The sequence below is a fragment of the Notolepis coatsorum genome (genome assembly GCF_963971535.1).
Source record: "Notolepis coatsorum genome assembly, chromosome: 6".
Lineage (NCBI taxonomy): Eukaryota > Metazoa > Chordata > Actinopteri > Aulopiformes > Paralepididae > Notolepis > Notolepis coatsorum.
In genome coordinates, this window is record NC_140170.1 from 80,448,816 (window position 1) to 80,464,197 (window position 15,382).

The following is a 15,382-nucleotide window of genomic DNA, read 5'->3' on the forward strand; positions in this document are numbered from 1 at the left end:
CATGCAGCTCTCCAGCGCTAGCTTTAATAATGAACGTGCCACCATGCGGCTCTCCAGCGCTAGCTTTAATAATGAACGTGCCACCATGCGGCTCTCCAGCGCTAGCTTTAATAATGAACGTGCCACCATGCGGCTCTCCAGCGCTAGCTTTAATAATGAACGTGCCACCATGCGGCTCTCCAGCGCTAGCTTTAATAATGAACGTGCCACCATGCAGCTCTCCAGCGCTAGCTTTAATAATGAACGTGCCACCATGCGGCTCTCCAGCGCTAGCTTTAATAATGAACGTGCCACCATGCGGCTCTCCAGCGCTAGCTTTAATAATGAACGTGCCACCATGCGGCTCTCCAGCGCTAGCTTTAATAATGAACGTGCCACCATGCGGCTCTCCAGCGCTAGCTTTAATAATGAACGTGCCACCATGCAGCTCTCCAGCGCTAGCTTTAATAATGAACGTGCCACCATGCGGCTCTCCAGCGCTAGCTTTAATAATGAACGTGCCACCATGCGGCTCTCCAGCGCTAGCTTTAATAATGAACGTGCCACCATGCGGCTCTCCAGCGCTAGCTTTAATAATGAACGTGCCACCATGCAGCTCTCCAGCGCTAGCTTTAATAATGAACGTGCCACCATGCGGCTCTCCATCGCTAGCTTTAATAATGAACGTGCCACCATGCGGCTCTCCAGCGCTAGCTTTAATAATGAACGTGCCACCATGCGGCTCTCCAGCGCTAGCTTTAATAATGAACGTGCCACCATGCAGCTCTCTATTGGGACACACAACATCCTATACTTGAGCGGTGCAAGACTATTTTTGTCCCAAATAGGGAAAATAGGACAAATTACTGAACTTGAATACATCAGTTCGGCAATGCGTCCACACAGAATTTTGATCACCACGCCTCTTGTTGGGGGGAAAACAACTTGAGTATTCCTGTCCCCTAGCCTTTCCCCCCATCATGTCTCCTAGGGACCTCTTTTTATAAATAAATAAATGCAAATAATTAAATAAATACTAAAACATACTCCAGACACTCTTAAATGCACCAGACACTTTATTATGTACCTGTATGTACATGTATTTACCTGAAAACGGATCAAACCTAACTTTTCACAATGGTGCGAACGCTCAATGACGACCAGTGTTGGCAAGTAATTGCTTGACTTAACATGATGCACTAACAAAACAAACATTTCAAACAATGTAAGCTTTCTGCCCACAGTTTTTATACTGGCCAAATCAATGACATTAGGAACAGGGTCTGTGTTTCCCACCAAAGTAGGCCAGGGAAAAAGCGAAAGTACCTGTATGTGTCGGTCTGATGTATAGCATTTGAAAAAAAATAGAAAAATAAAAAATTATTTCACCTGTATAACTGTATAACGTACACAGTATAACCATTGCACTGGGCTGACTCAGACCCACTCCTATCCGAGATTCGAGAGGATCATCAAAGAGAAGCCACCTATTCTCCGTCCATTCCCCCCAATGGTGGAACGAACTTCCCACCACAGTTCGACTAAAGACACACTTCTTCAATCAATATCTGAAATGAAGAAAAAAATAATAATAATAATTACCTTCTTACTGTCAGGCACTCATCCTAATATACTAACCTACACTGTAGCTCTCAACAATTTGATGAACATTGTTACTCAGCTGATAGAGTTGTACCCTTCCTGCTGACTTGTCGTACAAAACTTGTAAGTTGTCAGCTAAAGGACAAAATCTAAATGTAATGTGAATTAATGACGTGAAAATCACAGCTGCACTCAACTCCGTTGTTAAATCGATCTTTATCATCTATCGAGATAAGTTGCTATCAAAACAAGAGCCTAAACGAGTTGAGAAAATGATTGAGGAAGTTGAGGATATGATTCAAATGCGTAAGTGCTTAGGGCGGCTGAGTGGCGCAGTGGGCAAGGCGCTCACCACTAACGCAGGAGATGCCGGTATCGAGCCCAGCTCTCTGCGTTGCTACCACAATTGGCAGTGTTAGAGGGTGGGAAAGCCGGTGGGTGGGGATTGAACGTTGTGGACAGCGACTCCTACAGGTCGGTTTGGTTGCTTCCGCCGTGAATGCGTGAGTGAATGGGTAAAATGTGAGGAACAAATTGTAAATCGCTTTGGATAAAAGCGCTATATAAATGCAAAATTTTTATTTTATTTAACTAGTCATACACAGAGGCATGCCTGTGGACCGCCACTAGGGGCTGAGCGGCTAACCGTGACTGAATTGAGTGAGTGGATGAGTTAGTGACATTGCTGGTCTATGCTTCACATCTGAAAATAATATATTTGAGTCACTGAATGAGTGCAGCCGCGTCACTTCAACAGATCTCTACAGCCTCTTTTGAACATTATTCATGATCATGTGGACTGAAAGCTACCCAGGCTGCATGCCTTTATGTATTACAGATCAAGGTAGAGTTCCTTGTCAGGGGTGACATGTTAATTCCTTCCAGCGCCCACCTGTCACAGACTCTACACATAAGCAAATAATAGTTAGGATCAATAGCCGACAGCCTGTACTACATTCATCTCACATTCATCTTTTGATCTGATTTCATGACTCGAGTGTGAAAATGCCAGGAACTGTGCATTTATTTTCATTACAGTGTATCTAGTTTGATCAGCGGAGCCCTGTAGCAGTAACTTAGCTACTAAAACCCATTTCATTTCATTAGGAGTAACACCTGCTCTCCAGACACAGATGTGCCTCCCTGTCCCAAAATCCCTTACTGCACAATCCATCCTCCTTTTTCATTTGGATTGTGACTGATGCTTTTTTTTTTTGGTTTTACAAGAAAAGCGTAGAAACTTGAACGGGGTAGCGAGATGGCTCGATAGACAGATACAGTAAACCATGAGTCAAACGAACATAAGGGCAATAAAAATAAGGAAGTTCCAGGCACTCTTCTTGTATATAAAAAAGGCTTTAATAAATTGCTTAGTTCATATTAGAACCATTAAAAAAACACCATGTTTCGGCCTCTATCGGCCTTCTTCAGGGCATACAGATGAGTAAACAGAGCTATATACAAGGTGGAGGCTGTGCTGATTGCTCTATTGAGCTCAGGTGTGTGTACCTAGTCAACCTGAGGTCCAGCTGTCACAACAGTATGTGCCTCCAGACACCAGAGGTCATCAAAGCTAGTGCTCAGTCCACAACAATAATTATAGAACAACATTGATGAAGTTGAAAAGGCGGGCACCCCGTCAATAAAAACAATAAGTCTTAAAACATTCTGGCCACAGACATTCCGATGTGTTTCGGTCACCATCTGGTGGTCTAGTCCTGTGTCTAGCGGTCCTCAGGCCCAGTTGTCATAATGTGTTTACGGCCAGAGTAATTTTTTCATTTTGTTTTAAATACAAATGGTATTGTTATGTGTTTCATGATTTTATAGTGCCAACACTTTATAAGTCTATTGTACGGTTGTGATGCACAGACCAAAGTGATATTTCACTGTATACTTTGTTAAATTACCTACAAATAGAATGAAAGTCTTGACAACATCTGTATCTAGCTAGCCAGCTGATATCACTGTTGTTTTGGCATACCCTCATCTTGCACCTTGTTGACCATTATGCACATGTCCAGAGTTAATGTTATGTTAAGTATATTGATTTGTTATATTGTTTACACTGCTTTTTACTACCCGTACCTCCCCTCCCCCCTCCCCCATGCTGCTATGATGCCTGAATTTCCCCAAGGGGATCAATAAAGGAATATATTATCTTATCTTTTTGCAAATTATTATGAGAAGTGATAAAAGAAATTAAGACATTAGCTAGCGTCAGATCTATACCACACACATGTATCCTGTTGCTAAGCTAAATGAGTAGGAGCAAAAGTACAAAACTAACCATGATCTTACATACATACATGAAGCAGCTAACATTAAATGAGCTTGCTAGCTGCCATATTCCTTTGACGTCCAAATATAAATGCATTAGAATTGTGCTAATCACGATTTGCATAGCCAACATCAGTTAATATTTGATTCAATATTTCAGTTGGCTTTCATGAATTCCTCTGAATGTCATGCTGATTGCCTGCACTGTAGGGTTTGTGAAAGCCTTTGTACAAGACAACATGTAGCCTGATACTGAGTAGCAAACATTCACTGATGTTAGCAATGCGCTAACCGGATATGGCTAATGGTCTGTGGTTGAGACCCATAGATCTTTGTCCCCCAATATGAATTCCTGACTCAGTCACTCAGGGAGTTACATTTCCTATGTGTAGTACAATAGGGGGGTTGGCAGCAGTAGCCTAAATGTAGTAGAAGTGGGGTTGTTACTGGACAATCGCCGGTTCAAATCCATGGGACTGGCAAGGAAAATTGGCTGGAGCGAAGTGAATGTGTACTGCCCTCCACACGACCCCAACACCCCCCACCTGCCCCCAGTGTGGAGTGTGTGTGTGTGTGTGTGTGTGTGTGTGTGTGTGTGTGTGTGTGTGTGTGTGTGTGTGTGTGTGTGTGTGTGTGTGTGTGTGTGTGTGTGTGTGTGTGTGTGTGTGTGTGTGTGTGTGTGTGTGTGTGTGTGTGTGTGTGTGTGTGTGTGTGTGTGTGTGTGTGTGTGTGTGTGTGTGTCAGGGCGTACTGTAGCTGGGCAAGAGCATAATAGCTCAGCAAACGTTCTCATGGTAAATAGATGATAATAGATAAATAAATAAATCCAATTTTCCTCATTAGCAGTGAAATTGCATCATTCGCTCCATATTGATGTGAAAGTCCTAAGTACATTCTGTAATAACTCCTCAGTTCACTTGTCACGATCAATCAATATGTTGATCTCCGGCAGTGACGATGTCCTGTTAGTGGAAGCAAATTGTTTTCTTAGGCTGTTTGTCCTGTTCTCCTTTTATCTATGTGACGTAAGACAAAGCACTCGTGTGAGCTTCATGAGATTACAAGCTATTTTAAGGTCCGAACGTCCTTCTCTCGTGTCCCTCATTCAGGTGCCATTTTATGAGCGAGATTAGATGGGGTGGGGGAGGGTAGAGGGGGCAGTGGGGGTGGGGGGTGGCAAGAGGGAAGAGGAGAGGAGAGCAAGGGAAAAGAGATGGAGGGGGGTGAGGGAGAAAGAGAGAGGTGGAGGAGCAGGAGAGAGAGATAAATGTTGAGTAGGAGAGAGAGATGGGTATAGGAGAGGGGGAGGGAGAGAGATGGGGGAAGAGAGAGATGGAGGGAGATAGAGAGATGGGTCCTCTCCTGGAGAACAGCTGGCCAAGGAGGGTGGGATCTGAGAAATGACAGCCTAGCCATCCCAATCAACACATGTTCTGTGCTATAGACAAATAGGTCATGAATCAACTGAACAACTGAAATCATGTGTTAATGTACATATGTATTTATTTATTATACATTACTTGCATACCCTATTATGGATCATGTGTTGAAGCTCAGGACACACGTTGGATATTGTGTGTATACTAAGGCTCAATTTAGAATTCTGGACCCCTTGTCCCCATAATGAATAAATAAATGCTGAAACCTACTTTGAAACCTACTCCTCAGTGCACCCAGAGTTTATTTTGGGGCTTTTACGGACTGGAGCGTGGCCCCATCGACTTTTAATTAGCTTTGTGGCTAGCTACAGGTGTGGGTATCCAGTATGAAGAACAGCATGACTTGGGCTGAGAGAGGACTACCAATCTATAGCATAACTGGTATGTAGGTCGTAGGGTATAGGACTAGGGATTCAATTCTGAAGTTACCCTTTAAAAAGTGGATAGACTGTGACTGCACCACCCGTTTCTATATTGTGTCAATGGTTAGTAGATTATTTGGCAAGCACGTTCGATCTCACTGTCAAAAGTTAATATGGCAATATATTATGTCAGCATATGGACTATAAGTAAGTATGTTTAAATGGTAAGGTCATTTTGGACACCTATAAATAAATGCGGCCAAGGTGGCCTATTGGGATTTTATATGTCTGCACTTTACGTGCTCATGTTGTGCCTGTCTTTTTTCTGTTGTGAAGCACTTTGAGCTGCAATTATTTTATGAAATGTGCTATACAAATACAGTTTATTATTATTATTATTATTATTATTATTATTATTATTATTATTATTATTATTATTATTATTATTATTATTATTATTATTATTATTATTATTATTATTATTATTATTACCTAGCTTATTTCCCGTTCACTGATAATGTTGTCACAAAACCAACGTAAAGCAATTTTTAAATCAAACTACATATACATGTAAATGTTAGGGCATGGTCAAGAAGAGAAAAGCTGAAAAAAACATAGCATGGTTAATTTTTCTGGTTAATTTCAAAAGTACAACGTCATTCTATTTGTAGGTCATTTGCCAGATTATACAGTGAATAATCTCTTTTAGTCTGTGCATCACAACCTTACAATAGACTCGTAAAGTGTTGGCTTAGTTTGGAATTAACAGAATAGTTTATAAAGTTTAGAATTTAGTGAATGAGTGAGTTACAGTACAGCGCTGTGAAACATGCTGGTCTTTATAGAGGAGACCACTTGATACATCGCTGGCTGTGTCGGTCCTGTTTACATAAAAGAAAACACTTGAGCCACTCTAAATTCACCCGGTGTTCCGAGTTTAAAATTAGGCCCATGCAAGGGCTTGTAGGTGCGCAGCCCGTGTCACATCCGTTAGCAGACCTCGGCGATGACTTGATCCACAAGGTCACCTTCATGCCGTCCATCTGGAACGGGCACAACCCACCACCGCTCCGCTCCCCCGCACTCCCTCCCCCCAAACACGCATCACTCTGCTCCCTAGATGTTGGCTCTTCTGCTTCTCAGCACTAGGATAATGCTGCCTGCATTGAATAAACAGCATCATGACCAGTTCCAGGAAAGTGAGGCGATGGATAGCCTATGTACACACCAGACTAGACGCATTAGAAGATGAGGAATCTGCTTATAGCTTCTTCCAGAGCATGCCCCGGTGGAATTCTAAGCAAACAGAGGAGGAGGAGGAGGAGGAGGAGGAGGAGGAGGAGGAGGAGGAGGAATAGACATGTTAGCTCTCTCTGTGTCCCACATATCCTTTGTCGCGTCATCATTTGGAGAAGCCACTCACATCGGCGCACGTTCCCAGCAGGACTAGTAATCGCAACATCGGCATGTGTTGCCATGTCCTCTTATCTGCATGACCGAGTGTGTCAATATAGACTGTAATATTGTGACTCCAGACTCCCATTCCGACGGAGTTCGGTTCACAATCACTATCTGCCTCCGTCCGAGCTGCGTTGTTTTAGTTTTTTTATTGACCTTGCAGGTGTAAAAAAAAAATAAAAAATAAAGATTGTCCAGCCCGTGTTGGAGAGATAGCCATTGTGTTTTACTGTCTGCAATACGAGAATAATTATAGCCTACCTGTGTCCTGTGGGAAGAGGAGGAGGAGGAGGAGGAGGGAGAAGAAGGAGGAGGATAAGGAGGAAGAATAAGGAGGATGAGGGAGAAGAAGGAGGAGGATAAGGAGAAGAAGAATAAGGAGGAGGAAGAGGAGGAGGAGGAGGAGGAGGAGGAGGAGGAGGAGGAGGGAGAAGAGAGAAGAGGAGGACTAACGTCTTGAGTGTCTGTTGTTGTTTGTGTCTTTCAGCTGGGGCACCCAGGGGGACTTCACCACCACACACCCCCTGCCTGCTGTCAAGGTGAAGCTCTTTACAGAGAGCACCGGCGTCCTGGCTCTGGAGGACAAAGAGCTGGGCAGGGTAAACAAACAAACAAACAGTCTCTCTCTCTCTCTCTCTCTCTATCTCTCTCTCTCTCTCTCTCTCTCTCTCTCTCTCTCTCTCTCTCTCTCTCTCTCTCTCTCTCTCTCTCTCTGCCTTTATCGACTCTGGTCCTTGTTTATCAAACAGGCGTACATGGAAGGTGTGTGTTGGGAGAAGCACTTTGAACATACACGTTTAACCCTCTTGAGGTGTGCGGCGCCTTCAAACGGAGTGTGTGATTGGAATTTTGAGAACTCAATATTCTACCGAGGACTTAACATTTTCACATTTCAAAGGAGAATCTCGAGGAAGCGGACGCCTCAAAGGGTTCCCATTTCCACAGTGGCACCTCTCCAGATATTTGGCATTCCGCATGCGTGTCTCCTCTCACATCTCAGATCAGCTTAGAATGTTTAACACATACAGAAATATTGATGCGTTGGGGCCCCTACTTTAATTTTTTTATAACATCAATGTTATAATCTTAATACAAAGTCACAGTATGAGAATAAGAATGTACTAAAACAGTAATATAGTATATACAACTTATTTTACAGTAGGTTATATAAACATCTTAATCCGCTATGATAGAGCAGCTACTGAGTAGTTTGGACCTATATACGTATACCTATAACACTTTCTGTGCCAAAAACGGCTTATTACGTTTCTGGGCCCGAACGTAGAGTTTTGTGTTTCTGGGTAGTTTTTCCTTTTTTTCGATATTTTTATTCATTATCCATCCAAGGAGCCTGGTGTTACCATAGGGAATGAGTCTGAGACAGTCAAAGTGCAATACCGGCCGCATTCCGCTAGACGGCGGTATCGAGCACCCTTTGAAACCTTGTATCTTGGCCTGTGCGTCGATCTAATGTCTCCAGGTTTTTCTTTTTCTTTTTTTGGGCAAGGCGAGTGGTTATAACGGTCGGATTGAGAAGAATCAAATGCTCCCGATGCATGATGTGTGGTGGATTATGTTGGCGACACGATGGACATCAATACTTGGAATCGCGATCAGATAATTGGAATATTCTTTTTGGGGTACATCCTAGTCAAGGTAAGGGCTATATGATATCAATCTTGCGTTGATCCAAGCATGTCTTCACCTCGAACCGAACATGTGTGTGTAACGTTAGTCCACAACGTATGCCGTTGGTGACGATCAGAACATCAAACCCCCCCCCCCCCCCTTTCATGCATTCATGATGAGACATAATACCTATGATATGGATTTGATTTGAGAATAATAGCGGGGCCAGGCAAGAAACGGCAACGGTTATAGTATAATACATGCATAAAGCTATTCCTCAGCATTTAGGGAATTACCCCAGACCGATCTAAAAACATACTTATATTGACCACGGTATAACGCGCGAATGTATGCATGGAAAAGTTATCTCTTTTTTGCATCTTGACCGGAAGAAAGTCACTGTCAAATGACCATAGTATTGTATCCATAGCTATAATATAGAATATAGTTATAGCTCTACAAACAAGGTGACGGACTCCTATCTTTTAAAGCGTGGCAGTGCATAGATGGGGCCCGAAAACAACGTGGCACCCAATGTGTTAATGAGTGATTATTATTATTTTTGAGTTAGGGAAATCTTCACAATATCCCTTCAGTGTGTCTTGTTGTTCATGTTTATGCTTGCTTTGTTTGTTTAACCTTCACGCTTCTTGGTTTCTCTGTGTTGGATAGCGTATCGGTACGTTCATATAGTAGGCTATATGCAATCCAAATGTTCCAATTAAAAGGAAGAGCATTACAATTCCATTGGAACAGAGCAGGGGGATTTTACGAACAGTTCCGATAACGTAATGTGATTCAGGGAAGATGAAAAATATCACAAATCAATACATTTGTCTGTTTAAGCTCCGAATCCCTCCAGCAAACATTTCAATAAAAGAAAACTGTGTCAAGTTGTGATCTGACAAAGAAAAGATTTACCTGTTCAGTGTCAGCTGGCATGCTAGCAAGTAGGCCTATAGTTAGCTTGATATCATTAGCTATTGTTGTAAACAAAGATGCATTTTACCTGTTGTTCCACGTCAGCTGGCATGCTAGCAAGTATAGTTAGCTTGATAGCATTAGCTATCGTTGTAAACATTAGATTGCTCTACTGCTCCTAGCGCTTGCCTCGGAGTGATGCTCCGAGAGGCTGATGCTCTGAATAAACAAACGGGAATTGTGATAGTGCTCTGAGTTTACGAACCAGTTGTCCAGTTTGTGCCAGAGTTTCCTTTGCTGCTCAGAGTGCCAATATTTATGTCAGGAGGCAAACAATCGACAGTGGGAGCAGCAGGGTGTTCTAATGTTTACGGAGTTGAAAGGAAAAATACAGTAAGTCAATTCAACTCACCCCCCAGCAGAAAAAAATGGGGAATAGTTTATTTTCAATATTTCAGCTCAATCTAAAAAGGAAAAAAGGTACATAATTTACGTTAAGTAATATATTTACATATTGTATCAAACATGTGTTTGTATTACAAATTACAAAGTGCATATATTACTTATTCAAATTTCTTTTAACTTTTTTAATGTTCTGAAAACCAAAGATTTCCCCTGCTGGACATTGAACCCTAACCTTAACTGTATGCCTTAAAGGACGACTCCACTTTTTTTGGAAATTAGCTTATTTAACATCTTCCCTGGAGTTAGACAAGAAGATGCATACCTTTTTTGTCTCTGTGCGTGCATTTTAGCTTTGGGAATAGACGCTCCGTTAGCATAGCTTAGCTTCATCACTGGAAGTGGGGGAGGACAGTAGCCTTACAGTGCCTTACAGTGTATTGCAAGGTCTGACATTGACCAAACTTGATATGCATGACCTTGGTGGGCTCTAGGTCAACTCCTGAAAAGGGGGTCAATGTCAGACTTTGCAATCAAAGTTAGGGGGCTAATAACCCTTGCCATAATTTCAGTGCGCCCCCTAACTTTTGATTGCAAGGTCTGACATTGACCCCCTTTTCAGGAGTTGACCTAGAGCCCACCAAGGTCATGCATATCAAGTTTGGTCAATGTCAGACCTTGCAATACACTGTAAGGCACTGTAAGGCTACTGTCCTCCCCCACTTCCAGTGATGAAGCTAAGCTATGCTAACGGAGCGTCTATTCCCAAAGCTAAAATGCACGCACAGAGACAAAAAAGGTATGCATCTTCTTGTCTAACTCCAGGGAAGATGTTAAATAAGCTAATTTCCAAAAAAAGTGGAGTCGTCCTTTAACAGTTATGGTTAAGCAAATGTTAAAACTAACCTCAACTCTAACTATAATCATAGGTAGATAGTGGTGAGACCACTCCCCTGCGACTGCAATGGTTGTTGGTTCAACTCCTGGTTGCAGCGTTGGTTCTGGACTTGTGCAGATACAATAGTAAATATTGTACGTACTGTATATTACTTATGGCTATAACATACTGTACATTGTGTACATTTTCCCCTGTGATCGATTGGTACTCGATTTACGTTTCCTGATGAGACCGTGTTGGCCATTGACGCCATTTATTTGTTCTTCAAACGCACTAAACTGTCATGGTTTTTGCTTTATTGTGTCTTTCTGTGAGGGACAGCTGTCTATTTCGTCTTCCTGTGAGGGACAGCTGTCAATCACTGCCCTCTGGTAGGGCAGGTGTGTGGGCTTGATTGATTGCACCTGATTCAGTGCAGCTGTGCCTATGGTAGCTGAGTCTATTTAAGTTTCCATCGCGCAGCATTAGCTGCTTTCTCATTTCCTTTTGTGTCGGCTATCCTTCTGGTCAGGCTTTGCTATATTAAAGTGTAGTGCTGATCTCTATCCTATTCAGCATTTAGCCTTTTTCTGTAGCCATTCTGGTTTTAGGCTACTGGCTTATTTAGCACTTTATTTTCTAGTAGCTGAGCCTTTTATTGTAGTGTTTCTTTTTATGACAGTTTTCTTTTGTTTCCTTTTGAACTGTCATTAGTCCACGACTACACATAAACTCCCTTAGTGGAGGTTTATTGTTATTTAGGTTATTTGTTGTCCTGTTTTTTGGACTTGATTTATTTGCCTAAAATACAAATTGAGGCTTCCACCTGTAAATGTTGTTTTTTGTTGTTTACTTTTCCCCTTTTCCTTAATGTCTGCTTAGCAGTTTAGTGGTTATTCGTTATACGAATAACTTAAAAGAGTCCCTATTATCTGCTCGTGACCCAAACACCCTCGCAACAACTCTCTCCCCCTGTTAAACGCTTCCTGTGTGTACGGTATTTACACCTGGGGATCTTGTTTGACGTATGGCTGAGGCGTCGCTGGCTTGTTGTTGTGGGAGGTGCAGGTGACGGGGTGGGGCGGTGGGTGCGTTTAGATGTCACTGAGAGGCAGAGTGTGACCTTGGCTGTGACAAGGCTCTTTGATCTCCCGCTGCAGCAGCAGAGGCAAGGCGGCAGTGGTGTCGGCAAGCGGACAGGCTTCCTCAAAGCTCTTTAACTCTGCAAAGAGAGATTAGGCCCCCTCTTCAGGGAGGGAGAGCAAAGTGCTGCTCAGCCCCTCTACTCTGGCCTCTCGCTTTCCTCTGATATTACACACACGCACGCGAACGCACGCGAATGCACGCGCACACACATACACACACACACACACACACGCAGACACACACACACGCACACACACAAGGGTCTGGCAGTGGACGATTAATTTTTAAATGGAACATTGTGAAATGATTGAGTGTTCCAAATCGCTCTGAGAATACTGACTGGAGGTGTTGGACGTTGCACCGATCCTATAGCAAAAGGAACATCTCCCTTACGTCTGTAACCTATAGTCAGCGGTAACGCGGCCACCTCTGTCACTGGGGTCACATTAGGGTTGTGTGAGTGAATCACCTTTTTGAAGCGATTGATCCTACCTCGTCTTGTTTGAATGCAGGTCGTCCTCCATCCGACGCCCAACAGCCCCAAGCAGTCAGAGCTCCATAAGATGGCTCTGACCAAGGCCTGCCCCGACCACGACCTCAAGATCAAACTGGCCATTCGCATGGACAAACCGCAGAACATGAAGCATTCTGGGTAAGAACGGCCCTCACTATGTCAGCGGAGTGCTCTCTCTCTCTCTCTCTCGCTCTCATCTATTTCTTGTACACCTCCAGCCTTCTCAGTTCCTTGGCCTAATTTCTAGTCACGTACCCATGGAAGAATACTGTGAAGATGTACTACTCCCTCTGGTGGATACCAATGTGTATTTATAGGTCTGTAATTCAGAAAGAAAATATAAGATGAACATTTTGGGAAATAGTGATGGATCCAGTATACGGTACTTCTATGAGATGATGATTTAAATCAAGATGAAGACTTCTGTGAATCAGCATTAATCGATTCCTTCAGATGAAGAAGCATAGAAGTCCGTTTTAAGTTGCCAGAAGAACAATGTAGTTCCAATCGTATCTAAAGATGGTTAAGTTGGAGTGTCGTGCACATTCACATTTAAAAGACGGTAGTAGACATCGCACACTTCTGGGTGATGCATCGCAGTAACACCCCCCGAGTGATGCGACTCGGCGGTACAACTGCAAATATGCCGGCTCACCCAATCAATTTCAAAACTCAAGGGTTCAATTCTATCACATCCAATTGGAGCTTTTACTCTGCTGGATAAGTGCTGAGCTTCGGGATTATTTGGTGATGTTTTTTTTTTTTTTTTTGTCTCCTGACTTTAATAACATTTTTCTACAGGTATCTGTGGGCTTTTGGGAAGAACGTGTGGAAACGCTGGAAGAAGCGGTTCTTTGTCCTGGTGCAGGTGGGTCGCCTCAAAAGCGAATGAACAACAAGGAACAACAGTCGTGTGCATACGTTATTCAACACAATGCAGTAAAGTGGCCCAACAGTGTGTGTGTGTGTGTGTGTGTGTGTGTGTGTGTGTGTGTGTGTGTGTGTGTGTGTGTGTGTGTGTGTGTGTGTGTGTGTGTGTGTGTGTGTGTGTGTGTGTGTGTGTGTGTGTGTGTGTGTGTGTGTGTGTGTGTGTGTGTGTGTGTGTGTGTGTGTGTGTGTGTGTGTGTGTGTGTGTGTGTGTGTGTGTGTGTGTGTGTGTGTGTGTGTGTGTGCGTGCAACTGTTGTTTCAGTGGATGTCCTCTTGTGTTTGTAGGTGAGCCAGTACACCTTCGCCATGTGCAGCTACAGAGAGAAGAAGTCTGAACCACAGGAGCTTCTACAGCTCGACGGCTACACTGTGGATTACACTGACCCCCAGCCAGGTCAGAGGTCACGCACGCACACTTGCATGGACACACACATACTTGCACACACACACATTTTAATAATTTTTTTTATTTCCATATAGATAAGAATCAGCGCAGGTCATAAATACTGCAGATTTCACATGAGTGGCACATGTATCATCATAAATGAAATTTCACACAGAGACAAGTCTTATATCAAGTTTACAAATAACACACACACACACAAACAAACAAACAAACAAACAAACAGAAAATAAAAGATAAAGCAGTGGTTTTATATATTGGCACACGGTTGCACAGATGTTAGCATCATAGATACAATTTCCTTGTCAGGGTCACTCCTTTGTAAGAGAGGGAGCCAATTTTAGAACTGGCGAATTATCTACCAGTTTCCATTTTGGGAGTCGTATCAAATTACTTGGAGAGAATGAACAGCTACATTTGCAAAACAGATTTGTTGTACATGTTTTAGAAAGTCACACTCAACAGATACATGTTTATTATTTCTATCTGATTATATAAGGAAGGAAATTGATCTGGGCATGTTCTGTGGCGTGGTATTTTTAGACCTCCAGAAAGCATTTGACACTGTTGACCATCAGATTTTGCTCACTAAACTAAAAGCGTTGGGTTTCAATAGCATGGTTTGTGAGTGGATTTGGTCATATTTGACTGATACTGTAGGTGTCAAAGAGTTGATATTAACAGCACTGTATCTGAGGCTAGAGAAATCAGCTGTGGTGTGCCACAGGGAAGCATCCTAGGTCCTTTGCTCTTTCTGTTATACACTAATGACACTAAAGGCCCGGTTTTTGGATAAGGAATCCCTCAAAACTTTTGCCTCAGTTGTAATACAGCCTCTACTACATTGTACAGTAGCACCCCCTATGAGATTAAAACTCAAACAGCTCCAAATAAACTAGCCAAGGTGAAATTGAGATCTTGCAAGGAAATGTTTTTTATGCTCTTTAGGGACTCGCATGGCTATTCAACTAGTGGCAGCCACACACAAAGATGGGAGAGGTCGCTTTGTTGGGTGCCTGGTGAGGTTGTATATACTGTATAATGAATGTAATAGGTGGAAATGTGTGTAAGTATGTATGTAAGGAGCCTATACATGTATGTACAATACATGTGTATAGATGGATAGATGTATTTGTCGCAGTATTTTATATACATCTTTGATATGTCAAATAAATCAAATCAAAGTACTGCTGCCTAGCAAGAAAATGTGGGTTCTGTGTGGAGCTTGCATCTTCTTCCTGTGTTCGAGTGGGGTTCTTCTGGGTACTCTGGGTCCCTGGGTGATGGACTGTGGCTACCCACCGCTCCTAAAATAGTTGTGTATAGTACAGTATAGTGTGGACGTTTTCCTCTGAGGCCCCTATTCACACCACCCCCCTCCCTCTTATCCTCCACTTCCTCTCTCCTCGCAGCCTATTCTTCACCCCCCTTTCCCTTAAGC

General features: G+C 42.9%; 1 protein-coding gene across 1 annotated transcript in view; it reads left to right on the forward strand.

Annotated features, from left to right (window-relative positions):
- The window catches only part of LOC311230547 (calcium-dependent secretion activator 1-like), a gene marked incomplete at both ends in the record, with an annotated part of 154,270 nt that overhangs the window by 85,984 nt on the left and 52,904 nt on the right, over positions 1-15,382 (forward strand). Inside the window, 4 exon segments of the mRNA XM_084316855.1 lie at positions 7,608-7,719; positions 12,608-12,747; positions 13,411-13,477; positions 13,824-13,932. Of these exon segments, the coding sequence (XP_084172981.1) occupies positions 7,608-7,719; positions 12,608-12,747; positions 13,411-13,477; positions 13,824-13,932 (428 nt within the window).